Raw genomic sequence first — 16,478 nt, 5'->3', positions numbered from 1 at the left:
CACACACCAACTGGGGTGGCATCAAAAAAAGTCTCTTACTGCTCACTCGCTTGGTGGACTCAGTGAATTTTCCCCATTTTACTTATAAACAGCTAGAATGTTTTGGTTTTTAATCATGGCAGGTACCTTAGCCAAGGGCACTGTAACAGTAGGAAGGGTTGGGACTCAAACCAACAACCTTAAGGTGTCATTACCCTGCCCGGCTCGTCTGTGAACCGTAACTGCACAAATTAATGAAAACGTGCAAAAAAGAGGCCTAAAAATTCAGCCGTGAAAAGAAAAAAACAGAACATTAGCACATTATTAACTTTAATTTTATTGCTTTCTAATGAAAACAATGTGAAACGGGGTGTTGGCAATAAACACCGTGTCAGTAGTCAGTTATCTGCTACCGTACAAGTGTTAAAATTTAGGGTTCGAGTGCCTTACATATGAGGCAGTCAAAGTTTTATTTAATTTGGCCAAATAAATATGAATCTGATGTTTTTCTCTGAGGGGACTTACAATGTGTGGTTGGCAGAGATACACTGATTTACACATTTATACAGCAAGGCAGTTTTTATCGTATCACTTCAGCTAAAGGGCCTTGATCGATGGTACTACAGCAGGTGATTCCTTCAATTCTAAGGTGATGGCTTTAACCATAACTTCACCTGGTGGCCCTGGAGACGCAGTTGCCCGCAGGTGCCCTCTAGGTGTAGTTCCCCAGCACCCAACTGAAACTCCAGGTGTGCTCCTACAACTGCAGTACCGCAGGTGCCCTCTAGGTGTAGCTCTCCAGTGCCCAAGTCAAACTCCAGGTACGCTCCTACAACGGGAAATTCTGTGGGAGGTGCTTCGGGAGTATGGGGTACCGGGGCCACTACTGCGGCCCATTCGGTCCTTGTACGTACGGAGCGAAAGCTGCGTCCGCATAATCGGCATTAAGTCAAGTCTGTTCAATGTGGGTGTTGGACTCCGCCAAGGTTGTGCCTTGTCTCCACTCCTGTTTGTGGTTTTCATGGACAGGATATCAAGGCGCAGTCGAGGCCAGGAGGGCATTCTGTGTCGGAGTCGGAAGGTGAGGTCTCTGCTTATTGCAGATGATGTTGTCCTTTTGGCACCGTCACATGGCTGCCTCCAGCACGCACTGGAACGGTTTGCAGCCGAGTGTGAAGCGGTTGGGATGAGGATCAGCACCTCAAAGTCTGAGTCCATGGTTCTGTCAAGGAAAAGGATGGTATGCCCCCTCCAGGTAAGGGGAGAGAATTTGCCCCAGGTGGAGGAGTTCAAGTATCTTGGGGTCTTGTTCACGAGTGAGGGGAGAAGGGAGCGTGAGATCGGCCGCAGACCGGGAGCAGCGGCAGCAGTAATGCGGTCGCCGTACCGGACTGTAGCGGTGAAGGGGGTCCATTTACCGGTCGATCTACGTCCCTACCCTCACCTATGGTCATCAACTCTGGGTGATGACCGAAAGAATAGGATCGCGGATACAAGCGGCCGAGATGAGTTTTCTCCGCAGGGTGCTGGGACTCACTCTCGGTGACGGGGTGAGGAGTTCGGACATCCGGGAGGAGCTCGGAGTAGAGCCGCTACTCCTTCACATTGAGAGGAGCCAGTCGAGGTGGTTCGGGCATCTGATAAGGGGGCCCCCTGGGCCCCTCCGCTGGAGGGATTATATCTCACAGTTGGCCTGGGAACGGCTGGGGATCCCCCAGGTTGAGCTGGAGGAAGTTGCGGGGGACAGGGGCGGCTGGGCGGCTGGACCTCTCTGCTCTCCCGACTGCCACCGCGACCCTACTAGGACAAGCGGGATGGAAGATGGAGATGGAGATGGAGATGGAGATGGCTCCTACAACTGCAGTACCACAGGTGTCCTCTAGGTGTAGCTCGCCAGTACTGAAGTGAAAGTCCAGGTGCGCTCCTACAGGTGCACTACCGCAGGTGCCCTCTAGGTGTAGCGCTTCCGGTTTCCAGCGCCGAAAGAGAGGAGTCGCTCAGGTAAGGCACGCGCCGCTCTCTGTTCCTTTGACACACCGCCGCTTTGTTCTGCACGTGTGGCACGTGTGTAAAAGTGCGCCTTCACCCGCCGTAACTAACTTCAGCTAAATAACTGAAATTAAAACGCCGATGACGACGCGCTCAATGCCGCGCTGCCTGTGGCTCGCGAGTCTAATCCGCGTCCGATCGTTTCTCATCATGATCATGTTTTATTTCTACTTTCTCTTTTCTTCGAGCGCCACGTGTGAGTCTCACACGGCGTCACACACCCTGCAATACACCTGATGAGCGCGGGACACCTTCTCCCACTTTGTCCCACTTTAACGACACCTCCACAGGCACGCGCACACGCGCACGCACACACACACGTGCGCGTGTAATGATGTGAACCTCCATACGGGGGTGTGTTTGCATCGCTTCTCCTTTCACACTTTTGAAAAGACCCTTTTTTTGAAAAAAAAATACAACATCCGTGCCTTTATTACACTCCTGCGTCATTACCGCAGCGTGTTGATTAATTCCTTGTCAGCATAAATGTAAATTACAATGTGTCACCTCTGTTGAAATCTGTGTTAAATAAATGTCGCTCTTTATTAAGTCTGAAGTGAGAAGAACGTGCAGCCTGAAGTTGATCTCTTTTATACTTTCTTTCACTGACCAGAAAATATTGGGTGGTATTATTATTATTATTATTATTATTATTATTATCATCAGTATTATTGTTGTTGTTGCTGTACAGCAGGGTATTCTTACTGTAGTACTTGAATCTCATTACCTTGTTCAAGTGTATTGCTGCACAGCTGTACCAGGGACCGGGACTCAAACTAACAACCTGTCGAAGGCCTGAACTGTAACACCACTAGAGCAATATGAGGTGGACAGGTGACAGAGGCTTGCGGTTGTAGGCTTCCTCGAAAAGAAAGGGTTCTATTTACGAAACGCCGTGCCGTCAGTAAGTTCGGAGACTGGCTGCCACCCAAAAGTAGATTTAACCACTACGCTACCAGCTGTCCCTTTGGTAGATGTGGTTTTGTGGGAGGTTTTCCAGTGCTGAAAAGGAGAACTTAACACCCCCAGCAGCTCTTGGGTTTAGTTAAAATTATTTGAGGACCTTCTGCAGATGTTTTGGGCAAATTTTCATTCCTTCTTTCACATCCTCCTTATTCACCGCAGCCTCACATTTTTGAACAACAGTTTACTTTGTTTCTAAGGGAAGAAGCTGGTAAGAATGAAATTGTAATCGCAAGCAGCGTGTAGTATCGTGGTTAGAGCTGCTGCATTTGGACCCAGGTGTCATAGGTTCGCATCCCTCCTGTTGTACCCTTGAGTAAGGTACTTACCCTAAATTACTCCGTTAGAATCTCCCAGCTCTACAAAAGGGTAAGTGATTGTAAATAGTTCAATGCTGTAAGTTGCTTTGGAGAAAAGCATCAGCTGAATGAATTAATACATGTAAATGGGGGGAAAAAAAAAGAAGTTATTGTAAAGCAAAAGCTAGTCGAACGCCTTGTTTAGCAGAAATTCCACGCGTGCTGCGAATTGTCTTTGGAAGATTTATGGTGAAATATTTTATGGTGTTTCATGCTGTAACACAAGGGCTGAAACTTACATTTTTTTATTGTTTGGACCTCTCATATTTCATTCCAAGTATAACGGAAAGCTGGGTCCACAGATGGTATTTTTCTCTTTTGTAGTGTTAGACCTGAGCGTGAATCACCCAGAATCCTTTGCAAACGTACGACGCGTTAAAGTGTTTGCATGTGTTTTTAGGAGGGAGCGAGAGGTTTCGCACTCGGCCGCGTGAACGTCAGGTGGCAAAGTTTCCTTTGTGCCGAACACCAGTCTGTTCCAACCCACCGCTTGCTCTCCTTGTGGGAAGGATGTCTTCCGCCGTTGTCTTGGAAACGCACTCGCATCCCAGCCGCAGGTCTCGTTGCCCCTCTGGTGCTGGGAAAAATGCACCACTGGAATGGCTTTCTTTTTAGCTACCCAAATGGGTCTCGGTCGATAGAGCTCGCACGGGGTTGTGTGCGGCGTCCTTTTTACCGCGGGAAACCGTGGCGGTTGCATAATTACTGTGTGTTTCTAAAGGCTTACATGGTGCCGGAAAGTGACAGAGCGACTCCAGGTTTGGTCTTCCGCCGCGAATGACATGTGAGTGGCCCATCTGGTCTTACCCACCTTCTCCGGAAAGGTCCGTGTTTCCATTGTCCTGCCACATCTCCTGCGCAGAGAAAGGTCACGTGCAGCGCCATGGCGGAAAGGTGCAAGAGAGTCTCCTATTGGACGGTGGAGGAGGTGCAGAGATGGGTCCAACAGCAGTATCCCACTGGGCAGACTGCCTTTCTGCTGGCGGTCGCAAGTCACTCCATTTCAGGTACTGTGAATATGAGCAGTCCGGCGTTCCGACATTATTCCCTGTGGTTTACCTGGGGTTTCCCTGGGGGGGGGGGGGGGGGTTGCCTTCTGGTCCAACGTTACCCTCTGGGGATGAAGTAGGGAATAAGTGCTTTTGTAGGCAGCACAGTGGAGCAGCGGGTAGTACTGGTGCCTCACAGTTTGGATGTGAGGAGCTTGCATGTTCTCCCCTTGTTTGAGTGGGTTTCCCCTGGGTCCCGTTATACTGTGCATGTACCAATGGTCCAGCTACCTGTCGGGACCTACAACCCTACCGTCTTCGGGTCTCCAACCGATGGTCTCCAGCTGCCCGACCAAAGGACCCCCTCGGATCCACCGATCGTCACCGGTTTCAAGGGTATCTGATCTGGCTCGCAGATACAGCGTTAACGCCGTCATTTAAGAAGTAAACACTTACAGAGACTGGGAGAGGATGTGGTTTACCGAATAAATTTTAGCCTTACCTTCTCCTTGGCTCCAGGATGTTTCCACGGCAAGAAAATAAACAAAAGACCTGACAGGATTTATATGTGTTTATTTGACTCAGTGCAACGGCAGAGAGGGTTACGTTAGTATCTGTTCGATCTCCCTGAGACTTTTTAAGTCCTTTGGAACCTCTTCCATACTTCTGCAACCTTTAAACCCCTTCCTGTTTGGGTTGCGGCGTTAATATCGCTTAGATCCTTTCATAGACCTTTTGGATACCTTGTATCTTTTAGCTCATGTTAGTGACCTTTTAGATACTCGGTCAAATTTCGGTGTGTTATAGAGCGGACGTGGGTTTCCGCACCCGTCCAATAGGGGTGTAATAGAAAGCACCCAAAGAGTATATGAGTATCAGTCTGCCTTGGTTCAACTCACTTTCACCATGTTTACAGCTCCTGTCTGGTGTTCCTGAGTGTCAACGACCAATAACAAGGCGAGGAACGCGGTACATGTTCGTGGGATGAGTCGACCAACAATCGTCACTGCGTTAAGAGGTGGTGGAGGCAACACGCCTTTATTTCCAGTGACTGCAGATTGGTTTCAGGTTCAAGGTGTGGTTCAAGGTGTGGTTCAAGGTGTAAACCACAGTTACGGTTTCTGCCGTTACCTTAACTGTGGCCAAAGAGCAGGTTACCGACGACGTGCCGCAATCTCGCTGTCGGGGTGGCGAACCTCTGCACCCCTTCAAATATCTGTCCATTTCCTATCGTCTTGATATGATTTTCACGTGACTCCCAGGCTGTTGAGCTTTCCGTCCCCTTTCGGCAGACTCGAGTGATTAAGGCTTTCGTTGCCGAGGTGGTCTTTTCGGTTCGGGTTCCCGAGTGGTGTTTGCCTTTCCCAGTGCAGCGCGGAAGGCTCCGGAACTCATTAGAGCCACACATTGTGGCATTTCGCTTGTCATTTGCATGGGCAGTCAATTTATGATTATGATATTTACAGTGTTCTTAGGGGTCTCCTGCATTTGTTTTTTTCATGTTTCAAGTGACAAGGCCCAAAAATATAGGTCATTGTATGTGGTAAAGTACCTTGTGGCTGAAAGGCAGAAACATCCATCCAATTTCAGGAAGTACCGGTCCTGCGCAGCAACTGCTGCTGGTGTAGTGGTTACAGCTCCTGCCTTTGCTTCTAAAGGTCAGAGGTTCAACTCTCACATCCAGCTGTAGGACCTTGAAGAATGTCATTGATTACCATAAATTGCTCCAGTAAATTTACCCTGCTGCATAAATAGGTAAGTAATGTAACATTGTAATTTGCTTTTGAGAAAAGCATCGGCTAAACAATTAAATGTAGAACTGGAACCCTTCCTGGATGTGATGGGCACAAGGCTGAGAGGGGAGCACAGTGATATATAAAGTGCACTTTAGTGTCCCCAGTTCATCTCAACATCATGTTTTTGGACTGTGGGAGGAAACCAGAGCACCTGGAGGAGAGAGGCGGGGAGAACATGCAAACGCCACACGGGCCGAGCGGGGGTCGTACCACCCAGCGCTACTCTCTGCACCATCGTGCCACCCGAGGCAGAGACAAAACATTTATTTAAATGCGGTTTTCCTCACTTAACACACATATTGTACTGAGTCATTTGGAGTTTTATTAAATATATTATATGCACTTCTTTACCTTGAAGTGAACATAGAGCTGTTCATGTACTTGTCTTTCAGCGTATCAGCGAGATGATGTTGCTGACTTTCCATACTTTTGGTTTCTCATTTTGATTGGTTGCATTTAAGAGTGAACCTCAGTTTTACCTTTCGAATACGACGCTCGATGGCCACGCTCAAATATGAGATTCTTTTCGTTCCTTCAAGCGACGTAATGCGTGCCCGCGGCCCGCAGGTCGGGCCCTGCTGAGGATGGGCGAGCTCCAGCTCAGCCGGATGGGGATTGCACCAAAGCAGCAGCAGGAGATCCTGCAGGGCGTCATGCTCCTCCGTGTCCAGGAGGAGCTGGAGAACATCAACGACATCTTCTCAGGTCAGGATATTTCCCAGACCCTCGTCTACTCCCTTAGGGTGTTCGACATATGCTGGTTCGCTGGAGAGTTGGTCCGTGTGCGTGTGTGCGCGGTGTGTGTTTCGGGAGCAGGGATTACAGAATTGAATGGCTCCAAATTGAAGCTTCTAGAAGATTCCAGCTGTTGTACCCTTTAGTGAGGAACCTTTTAATGTGGTTAATGTTCAGCTGCATAAACGGCTTAAACTGTAATCCATGGAAGCATCTGTGAAATAAATAAATAACACAGGGGGAATAAACGACGCTCGTTATCGTGTGTGTCACCGATGCTGATGATGTAAGTGGTTAAGGGAGCTGGGCGCCATCCCAAAAAGCCTTGGACCTGTGGCGCAAATATGGTATGTTGTCTTCGGCAAGAGGACTGATGGCAGAAGCAGACGGTGGAGCACAACTGAAACCTAGTGAGAAAAGCACCTTTTTTGATCTATCGGTGGAAGGGAGCAGCAAAATTTTGACCGCTTCACAGGCAGCTGCCAAAAACGTCGACACACGAGTCATAAAACTCGTGGACAGGTCAGCTCCACATGTGTGCGGCATGGTCATTTTAATGGAAACAATTTTTTTTAAATCACAGACTTGCACTGGGTCCGAGTCTTCTAAATGTACTCTGGTTATAAGTAAGTCTTCCGTGTTCTCTCATTTCTAGAGTGTTTCTCCTTGTGACCAGAGGCAGAGGGGAAAGGAAGGCATCAGCTTTCAGGAGCGCTGACCCGAGGAATTCTGGGATATTGATTTCACCACGGTACTATACTTCCGGACAGTGGACGGGTTGCCTCTCGCTGTGCGCTGCTCCCCGTGTTCCTCTCTCTCTGTAAACACAGTGTCCGGGCCTCTGTGTGGCTGCTGATGCTCAGAGAAATCATCTTTCGCTCTCAGCAAGGGAGCTCCGGACCAGAACAGCACCGCAACCGGAACCGCGTGCTCCCTTTAAAACGCCAAAGCCCTGCTGAGTTACTGTCCCGAGACCCCCCTGCGAGTCCAGATGTGGAGCGGGGAAATGAGCACCGGCGTCCACGCGGCTGGCCGCGAACGCGATGCAGATAGCAGCCGCGTGCCGGCGGTGCCTCGTAAGCACTTTGGTTCAGGGGAGCGTGAGGAGAAATCATTTCACGGGGGGTTGTTTTTGCCAGAAGCTGTATGGCCTTAAAGGGCCGTCATTCCATTTCAGCCACATACAGACACGTTTATCTTTTTCCACAGCTTTGCCTGCCTTTGCTCTCTCGCTTCTATTGTTTGTCACACATTTGTATTGTACATGGTGCCATGAGTATTATTGGAATGTTTTTGGTGAGATAGGTGCTTTGGCCATGGTCACTCAAAGACCATTTAGTGCATTAAATCTGCATATCGTATTTTTCTTATGTTTTCACTTTTCCCTTGCGCGTAGACTGAATTGACTTGCAAGAGTCATTGGTGAGTTAGATTTCATTTTTCCATTTTTTTAAATAATTTCTTGGATTTGTGTTTAGAAACTTTTCTTTGTACTTTGTTCTGATACTTTCAGAATAGGCACAACAATATTGTTCATATTATTTCATTGTAAAATGTCTTTCCCGCATTGAATGACGCATTGATTGTTTTGTCCCATGATTTTTGGCATGATGCATTTCAGAAATAAAGCACTCTTGCAGACGAAAGGCAAACTGTCCTCATCAGTGAATGGTTTTTTTTTTTTTTTTAGACTTTCACTGAAAAATTAGCTTCATATGAAATTCTCAGAAGAAGATGTTGAATGCAACAGGGAAAGGGTAAGAAGTCAGAATAAAAATGATGGTTTGAAGGAATGTGCGTGATATTTTGTTCAGGAACCCAGCATTCCCCCCCCCCCCCCCCCAATAACCATTCTCAAAATGAGCAAAAGCATCTTGCAGAGCCACACCGGGACTCTGTACATTTTCACACCTCCCGTGGATACCGGTAAGTGCTGAGCCTGTAGCCGCGTCGCCCCATCGGGGGGGGTGGGCCAAATTAGACAGCGTGATTAATATCATTCTTCAGAGATGCATGGCATTTGATTTCCTCCTTCCGGGGCAACAGTGCATCAGGAAAGCGCTGACTCACATTAAATGTAAATACACCTCGGGGAGGGCCACTTAATCATCGTTGACAGAGGGAGGGCCGTGGAAAGCTCCAGAAGGTTAGCAAATCTCGCCTCTAGCCTAAAGCGGCAAAACTTTAAAATATATAAATATATAAGTGCTCTAAGAGTAAGTTCTCTTCTTTTATTAGTTTCTTTTGCTGTAAACATGGACCTCCCTGTTCTGGTAGCTTCACCTAAAATGAGCAACGCTGTGTAGGTGTGTATCTACAGTGCCAGTCAAAAGTCTGAGTATACCTTTCTGATGCTAGACTTGGCCATAAAACACAGAAACTGGATATTTTACAACTGGATTTCGGTCTTACAGTCGAGTAAATTTAAGACACTGAGAGCGTGAGCGTCTGAGCTCTGTTTATGTGGTTGCCACAGTCCAGCATGGTGGAGGCAGTGTCATGACATGGGGAGCCTTTGCTATACTTGCCAAGACCATGGCAATCTTAATCAGCATGGCTTTCATAGCATGCTTCAGAGGCATGCGGTTCCTCAGGATTATGGCTGATTGGGTAGTCCTTCATTATTCAGCAAGATAAGCACCAAAACCACACTTCAAAATTCTGAAAACACTATCTGGGAAGATGGACAATGAAGGACAGCTGAATCTAACAACCTGGGCTTACACTGCAAAAACTAGTTTCCAGCAAGTTTACTCAAACTTTTACTAGAACTATATGTATGTGTATTTATGAAAAAAATTGAGAGTAAGCGCAATGGGTACAACAGTAGGTTCCTTATAGGCATGATCTGGAGCTGCATCCTCAAGCCTCACACTGTCAGCCTCAAGTTGAAAATAAAGTGAAGCTTTTTCCTTGTTTGGGCTGACGTACAGCAGCTTTTCTATCCCAATTTTCTGCTGATTCTGCCAGCTGAGATGGACTTTGACAAATATACAGGGTTCCCTCTCGCTCTCATTGCCATCCACCCCTCTCGTTGACCTCCCGCGCCAACGCTGCCAGGAGCTCATTTCTGGCTGTTTAGAATGCGAATGGAGACTGGTGTAGGAGCAGGGACAGATGGTGGGTGCGAGACATTTATGTGGAGCGACCCCTGTGAGTACGTTAAGCGTCTTGTCAGGGTCTCCCATTTATAAGACTAATAGGGGAAGGACGCAGAATGATAATCGTTGCCATCCATGGAAGCGGACAGGTTGTTCGCATCTGGGATACCAGTACCTGGCAAAAGACGGACAAAGACACAAATCTCAGCATGGTCTTTCCACAGCGCCTGTGCATTCTTATGCCTAAAATAAAATGGGCAACATGAGGCTGATCGATTACATTATTTACCGTATCAAATCAATATTAGAGTGCAATCCTAGCTTTGCTTTATACAAATTAATGCTCACTAAATCACTGCTTAAGTTAAACGAATGTGGATTTCTCTTTCCTTAAAAATTTGTCATAAACGAGTGAATAAAAGGCATGTTGTAGAGTTGAATTACAGTTGGCTGGCAATAGTCATTGTTTCCTCTTATACTATATTTACAAGCAAAGCTAAAGTGGATATACTGAAAAGGCATATTGCGTATTCCTTGGGAATTTCTCAGAATATCATAACAAATTGTTTTGGAACATAAACTACACATATCTCCTGCAGACAGAGAAAAGGGTGATTGTTCACTCGCTTGCTCACTCACTTATTTACTTACTTACATACTTTTACTAAACACTTGTCCAGTTCAGGGCCCCAGTTGTCTGGAACCTATCCCAGAAGCAATGGTAAACAGGGTATACCCTGGGTGGGATGCCAGTCCCGAGCAGGATGGTTGTTATTAACCATTATTTGGCTCACTGCTTTGCTCAAGTTGACTTACATTGTCAGGTTTACTATATTTGCTACGTAGTTGGAATTACGATATTATTGGCGATTACTGTATTTATCCATCAAGGCTACTACAGCAGAGGCAGCTATTTAAACCGAGGTCCTTGAATCCGAGAGAACTCGTTTGACCATTACACTGCCTTCAGCTTATAAGGAAACACTTTTTCTTCTGGGAGGATGAGAAGCTGTGTAAAGCCTTGATATAAAAAAAATATATCGTCCCCTCTATAGCGGCGAACATTCAGCAACACATAACTCCTGTATAAGTTCATTCTTTGCCTTCTTCTACCACTTAAGGGTTCATTTTGCTAAATGGTTAAAACATATTGCATATTACATATACATTTGCTGGGTCCATCGAGCGCTCGGTTGGGAAGTGAGCTGCGTCTGAAATATGCCGGGAGATAATTATGCATGTTTCCCAGTTCAGTCACTGTAGCCTCGTGTTAGGGTAGTCTTACTCCAGACGTATTTCTCCATATTTCTTCATAATTGTGTCCCTTTAAACTAAGAACGGCCGTAATTGGAGCTTAAAATACATGTGACAGAAATATTACTTTTAATGTAATTATGTGGGGCTTGGCGAACTGAAAGCCACTATTAGGGCAAATACTGAAGTCATATACCAGTGGTTAATGTAATATGTATGGAATAGTACATATCATATATTGCAGATTAATCTTTGCACTGGTCAGTTTTACACATTTCGCTCACACTTTTTTCCCCAAGTCTCTTATAAATGTACTGCGGCGTCATTTTTCCCAGAGCTCTTTAGGATAACGTTGTTCAGGGGTTCTACAACAGGAGGTGGGATTCAAACCTGTAACCATTGTTTCTAGAAGTAGCAGCTCTAACCACTACACATCATCTGAAACCACTTGTCCCATATGGGGTTGCGGGGAGCCAGAGCCTAACCCAGGGTGTAGGGCTGGAGGGGACGCACCCAGGATGGGACGCCAGTCCATCGCAAGGCACCCCAGGCGGGACTTGAACCCCAAACCCACCGGAGAGCAGGACCTGGTCAAACCCACTGTGCCGCCACGTCCCTCCACTACACCACTCTCTCTCCAATTTTTTTAAGTGTTTTGCTTTTCTTAACCAAGGTCCTGCTTGTTGGAGGGGTTACCTGCTGATGTTAAATTGGTTACCATTTGATGTTGCTCTTTCAGATTGTATATGGTGGCCTGGCGATGCCTCAGAGCTCCTAGTGGTGCCTGGGCCTTGGGTTCAGCACCGAGTTTGAATCTGACTAACTCCTTTTTTTTTTACACGGGTTCCCTCCTGCATCCAGTCTAAGGTATCTTGCTCGTCAACGTACGATTGGAGACACGGTCTGTGTCTCATTCGTGCCAACATGCCTCATATTTACCATTCCGCTCTATGCTAATGACCTCAGATATTTAACGTACTTGCTATACCTGTATTGCATGGGTCGTGGTGGTCTGGAGCCTATCTCTGAATCTCTGCGTAGCAGGCAAGGAATGGTACCTGTGTCCTGTTACTTTGAATCCATTTGGGCAGAAGATTGCAGTAAAAATTGAAAATGCTTCTGTAACGTAACTGTACGTAGATACAGTATTGCTGCTGTTGTGCTGTAGGTGTGAACGATACTTCTCGGGAAGGCGGAATCGACACCTTTCGGTAACTTCTTCTCGGAGCGAGCCCCTCGATCTTAGTTCGCGGAATCGCTCGCGTGATGTCCGGTGCATCTCCTCCAAATCCGGAGACCCTCCGTCCCGGACCACGGACCCAGAGCCACGACTTCCCAAGCGGCGAGGGGCGCGCGGCGAGTTCCTGACAGCGCGCTGGCCCTTTCCACCCAACAATTCAATTTGCTGCGAGACTGAGCGTCGCTTTCGTTAAATTTGACACGTCTCTTGTTTGCTGTGTTTGCATTACGGCGCCGCGCTCCCCTCTCTTGCCGACGGCACGTCCGACGCCGCGCCGGACCGTTTGTCACTGTCTCGTAATTTATTCATAGCCGTGGCTGCGAGAAAAGGATCGATACGTTCTGACAGAGGAATGAGTGAGTGCGAGGGCCATGAGGTACATCCATCTTCACGCTGGGAAAGAGTAAACAGTGGAAACAGTCCTGGAAGTGATATTGAGGCAGGAGAGGCTGGACCAAGAGGTGCCTTCATGTCACACGCACACACACACACACACACACACACACACACACACACACACACACACGCGCGCGCATAGAGCGTCTCATCCCTTCTCCTTCTCCAGCCGGTGTGACGTACTTCTACACGTGCCTCCTTGACTGACCAGCCTGTGAGCCAAGCCTTCAGAAAGGAGGCGACGTAGCGGTTAAGGAACTAGATGCCCGATGAAGAGCTCTGAGAGTTGCTGACAAACCTCATTTAAGCTGTATATCTTCAATAAACGCACAGCTCCTCCGTTGCCCATTTCTAATTTTTCTGTTCGTTATATAAGATCAAAATAATATTTATTCATGACCATCACAGAAGTGGTCGGGGAAGGAGCTTGTGCCGCTTTTAACCTCTTCCCTCCAAGCTGCTGTTGTTGCTGAGATGAAGGTGAATTTCTGCTCTGCATATTTATGCGTTCCACTTTACAGCCGAAGCCTCGCATTTCACAGTCTGCAGTGCTGGAGGAGCCGTTCCGGCAGCTCGTGTACTTCCATTCAAGGGCGGCTTTCTTCTCTTCATGTTGCAGCCTCCATAATACGAGAAACCGAACTGCGCTGCTGAATTATTGAAATAGATTGTTTGCTGCTGAGATGAGGCTCCCAAGGATAGCCATGGAATCCCTGCGTAAGACAACACAGAATTCGTGGATCATGCTGTTTGCCCTGATTTGGTGCAGTTAGAAAAGAATTACCCAGCTGTACAAATGGGCCAATAGCACTTTAGTATATAAACATTGTAAATCGCACTGGCAAAAGCTGCAGACTTAATGAATAAATAATAATAAAATGTAATGTGAGGTTATAAAGACATTCCAGGGAAAGGCAGGTGAGCAGGTAAATATTAATCACTGTGTTTTCCCTTAATGTTTTTAACATGCCGTTAGGTTTACAATGCTGAGATGGACTGGTGCCCCATCCAGGGTGCAGCCCTCCTGGCCTAGTGCTCAGGGATAGGCTCCTGGCCACCGTGACCCTGACAATGATAAATGGTTTGAGAAAAGTGAGTGAGTGAGTGCTTTTGAAAGTGCACTTTAGTTTTGCTCTATTTTAAATGTGGCTCAGAGGGCAGATATTATGAAGCCAGATGGACAAGTGCATAAGAGGCAAATTGCGTGAGCGAATTTTACGTTGGATGGGCAGGAAACCTGCACGACAGCAATCCCATGATGCTTTCTGGTCAACTGCCTCTGTCCTTTGTTAACTCATCCTCATCCAAGCGTTCAGCCCGGGTTTAATGGTCGGAGAAATGCCCGCTTTCCCACCCATCGCTGCTGGCCCAGGGAGACGAGGCCGCTCCTTCCCATCGCGCACGTGGGGCGTACGCTCCGCAGGACGCGGCAGCTGCCGCCGTTCTCAAATCGTAGGCTGTGCTCTGCCGCAGTTCAAAAGGATTTCATGGCAGAATGGGGTCGTCGAAATCCTCCCCACCGTAGCGCCCGTTGCCCCCCGCAGACACGGCCCCGATTGCTCTCTAACCTTCATGTTTTCCCCGAGCGCGGTGTGTGAAGATTGACGCAGACGGTGATGGAGTGCCAAAGAGTTCCGTCTGATCAAAAGTTCGGCTGTTGAAGTGGTAGGACAGAAACAGAGGCACCGACTCTTCCCGCTTGAATTATGCTGATTTTAAATAAAAGTACAAACTGTCTAAGTGCTTTAGGTAAAGGCTCCTGCTACCCGCGTAAATTGTGTAATATTCTTATGTATGATCAAAACAATGGTTTCAAGCGACCCTCATCGGCAACAATCGGCACGTGGGCGTTGTTTTAAGTCCGTTATAACGTGAGACGAGCGGAACGGAGCCGTACTTTTCACTTTAATTTTATGCGCGGAATTTACGTTGCGCTTGCCTTAAACACTTGTCCGGTTCAGGGTCGCGGTGGTCCGAACCCTATCCCGGAAGCACAGGACACAAGGCTAAACATGGTATACCCTGTTTAGGATGCCAGTCCACTGCGGGGTAGTTGTTATTAACCGCTGTTTAGCTCACTGCTTTGCCCAAGCTGACTTCCATGGTTAGATTTACTATATTTACTATAGTTGGGATTACTGTATTTATCCATCGTGGGTACTACAGTAGAGGCAGCTGTTCCAACCAAGGTCCTTCGATTCCAAGAGAACTTGTTTAGTTGGGATCGCTGTTTTCAGGGGATTTTATAATATCCATCATATGTAAACACTTCTCGTGCGCAGGGTTGCGGCGGTCCAGAGTCTATCCTGGAAACATAACTACAAGGCAGGGACGGGATGGATGCCAATCCACCACGAGGCAATCACACACACTCCGATTACAGGAAATTTACAGTAAGCAATTTAACTGAAACATGTCTTCAGTCTGTGGGAGGAAACCAGAGCACCCAGAGTCAACCCACAAGAACATTGGGACGATGTGTAAACTCCGTACAGATTGAGCCGGATTCAAACCCAAATGTGAATTCACACCCCGGGAGCAGTGAGGTACCAGCACTACCTGCTGCACCACCATGCCTCCTCTCATTACTGCCTCTGTTTCTTGTACATTTGTCTGCATAGAAGCCATAGCGGACACATACAGGTATGCTCCAAACGTGTTGACCGTACGGACTCCACGGAGCCCCTCAAGGAAACCGTGCTGCCGTGGAGATATGCAAATTGCTGTCCTTGAGGACCTCGTGCTCGCCCTCACAGCATCACAGCTGTTCCCCTTCACTGCACGAATCCCTCACTCATTTTCAGACGTACTTTGTGCCCTCGGGCTAGATTTTTGTCCACAACTTGGACGTTTTCCTTTTACACCTTTAATTTAATGGTCACAAAAATCCCTGTATCTGGATTTTAACCGTCGTTAGTTTTCAGACACGGTGTGGAGCACCTTCGCGATTCTCTCACTTCTAGTCACGATATGTCTTTCCAGGACCTGAATGGCGACTGAAAGAAAATTTCAATCTCTGTCCTTCTCCCGGCTTCAAATCAGGTCACCTGGATCATGGGTTCAACAGTGAAAAATGGACACTCTTATCTCTGCTTTGACCCTCGGCGAAGACAGCAGTCCATGTCTATTTCTGCACAGATGTGGCTTCTCAGAGGTTAATTGAGGCCTCCGTCGCCCACAAACCTCTGACCTTCCCTCCTAAAGGTTGTATTGTGTTCATAGCGTCAGCTTTAAACTGTTGGTCCAACAATCCACAGGTGTCCAACCTGGGGTCCATCAGCACCCTATTGTAACAGCTCAGCTGCTTTCATTATTGATCATGTCTTCCGGTCTCGATGGAGCACCGCGCGTTGATGCTGTACATATGCCGGCGGGCTGCAATCGGCTCAACAGACCGACCCCCCGTCCCCCCACCCCCAGTGGGCGTATGGCACTCATTACATTGTTTCACCCCATTACATCTCAGATTTAAAACCTCCGATGATGTTCGCTATTAGCTGTTTGATCCGCTCTTGCTGGAAAGCCGTTAGAAGGTAATCATCCTCCTTTCGTTCAGAGCGGCACGAATAACAATCAAACACCACGTAACGTCCAGCCACGAAACACATCGCTCTGAT

At 47.5% G+C, this 16,478-nt stretch overlaps 1 protein-coding gene across 1 annotated transcript; it reads left to right on the top strand.

Annotated features, from left to right (window-relative positions):
* Positions 1–1,953: 1,953 nt before the first annotated feature.
* Positions 1,954–8,503, top strand: LOC108928499 (sterile alpha motif domain-containing protein 12-like). Its single transcript, XM_018742443.2, has 4 exons — positions 1,954–1,980; positions 4,213–4,357; positions 6,703–6,840; positions 7,526–8,503. Exons 2-4 carry the CDS (start codon positions 4,234–4,236, stop codon positions 7,540–7,542), a joined length of 279 nt encoding a protein of 92 aa, XP_018597959.1. The 5' UTR covers positions 1,954–1,980; positions 4,213–4,233; the 3' UTR covers positions 7,543–8,503.
* The last annotated feature ends 7,975 nt before the right edge of the window (positions 8,504–16,478 follow it).

This window comes from Scleropages formosus, chromosome 1 (assembly GCF_900964775.1).
Source record: "Scleropages formosus chromosome 1, fSclFor1.1, whole genome shotgun sequence".
In the NCBI taxonomy this organism is placed as follows: domain Eukaryota; kingdom Metazoa; phylum Chordata; class Actinopteri; order Osteoglossiformes; family Osteoglossidae; genus Scleropages; species Scleropages formosus.
This window is presented reverse-complemented; position numbering and strand designations above follow the sequence as displayed.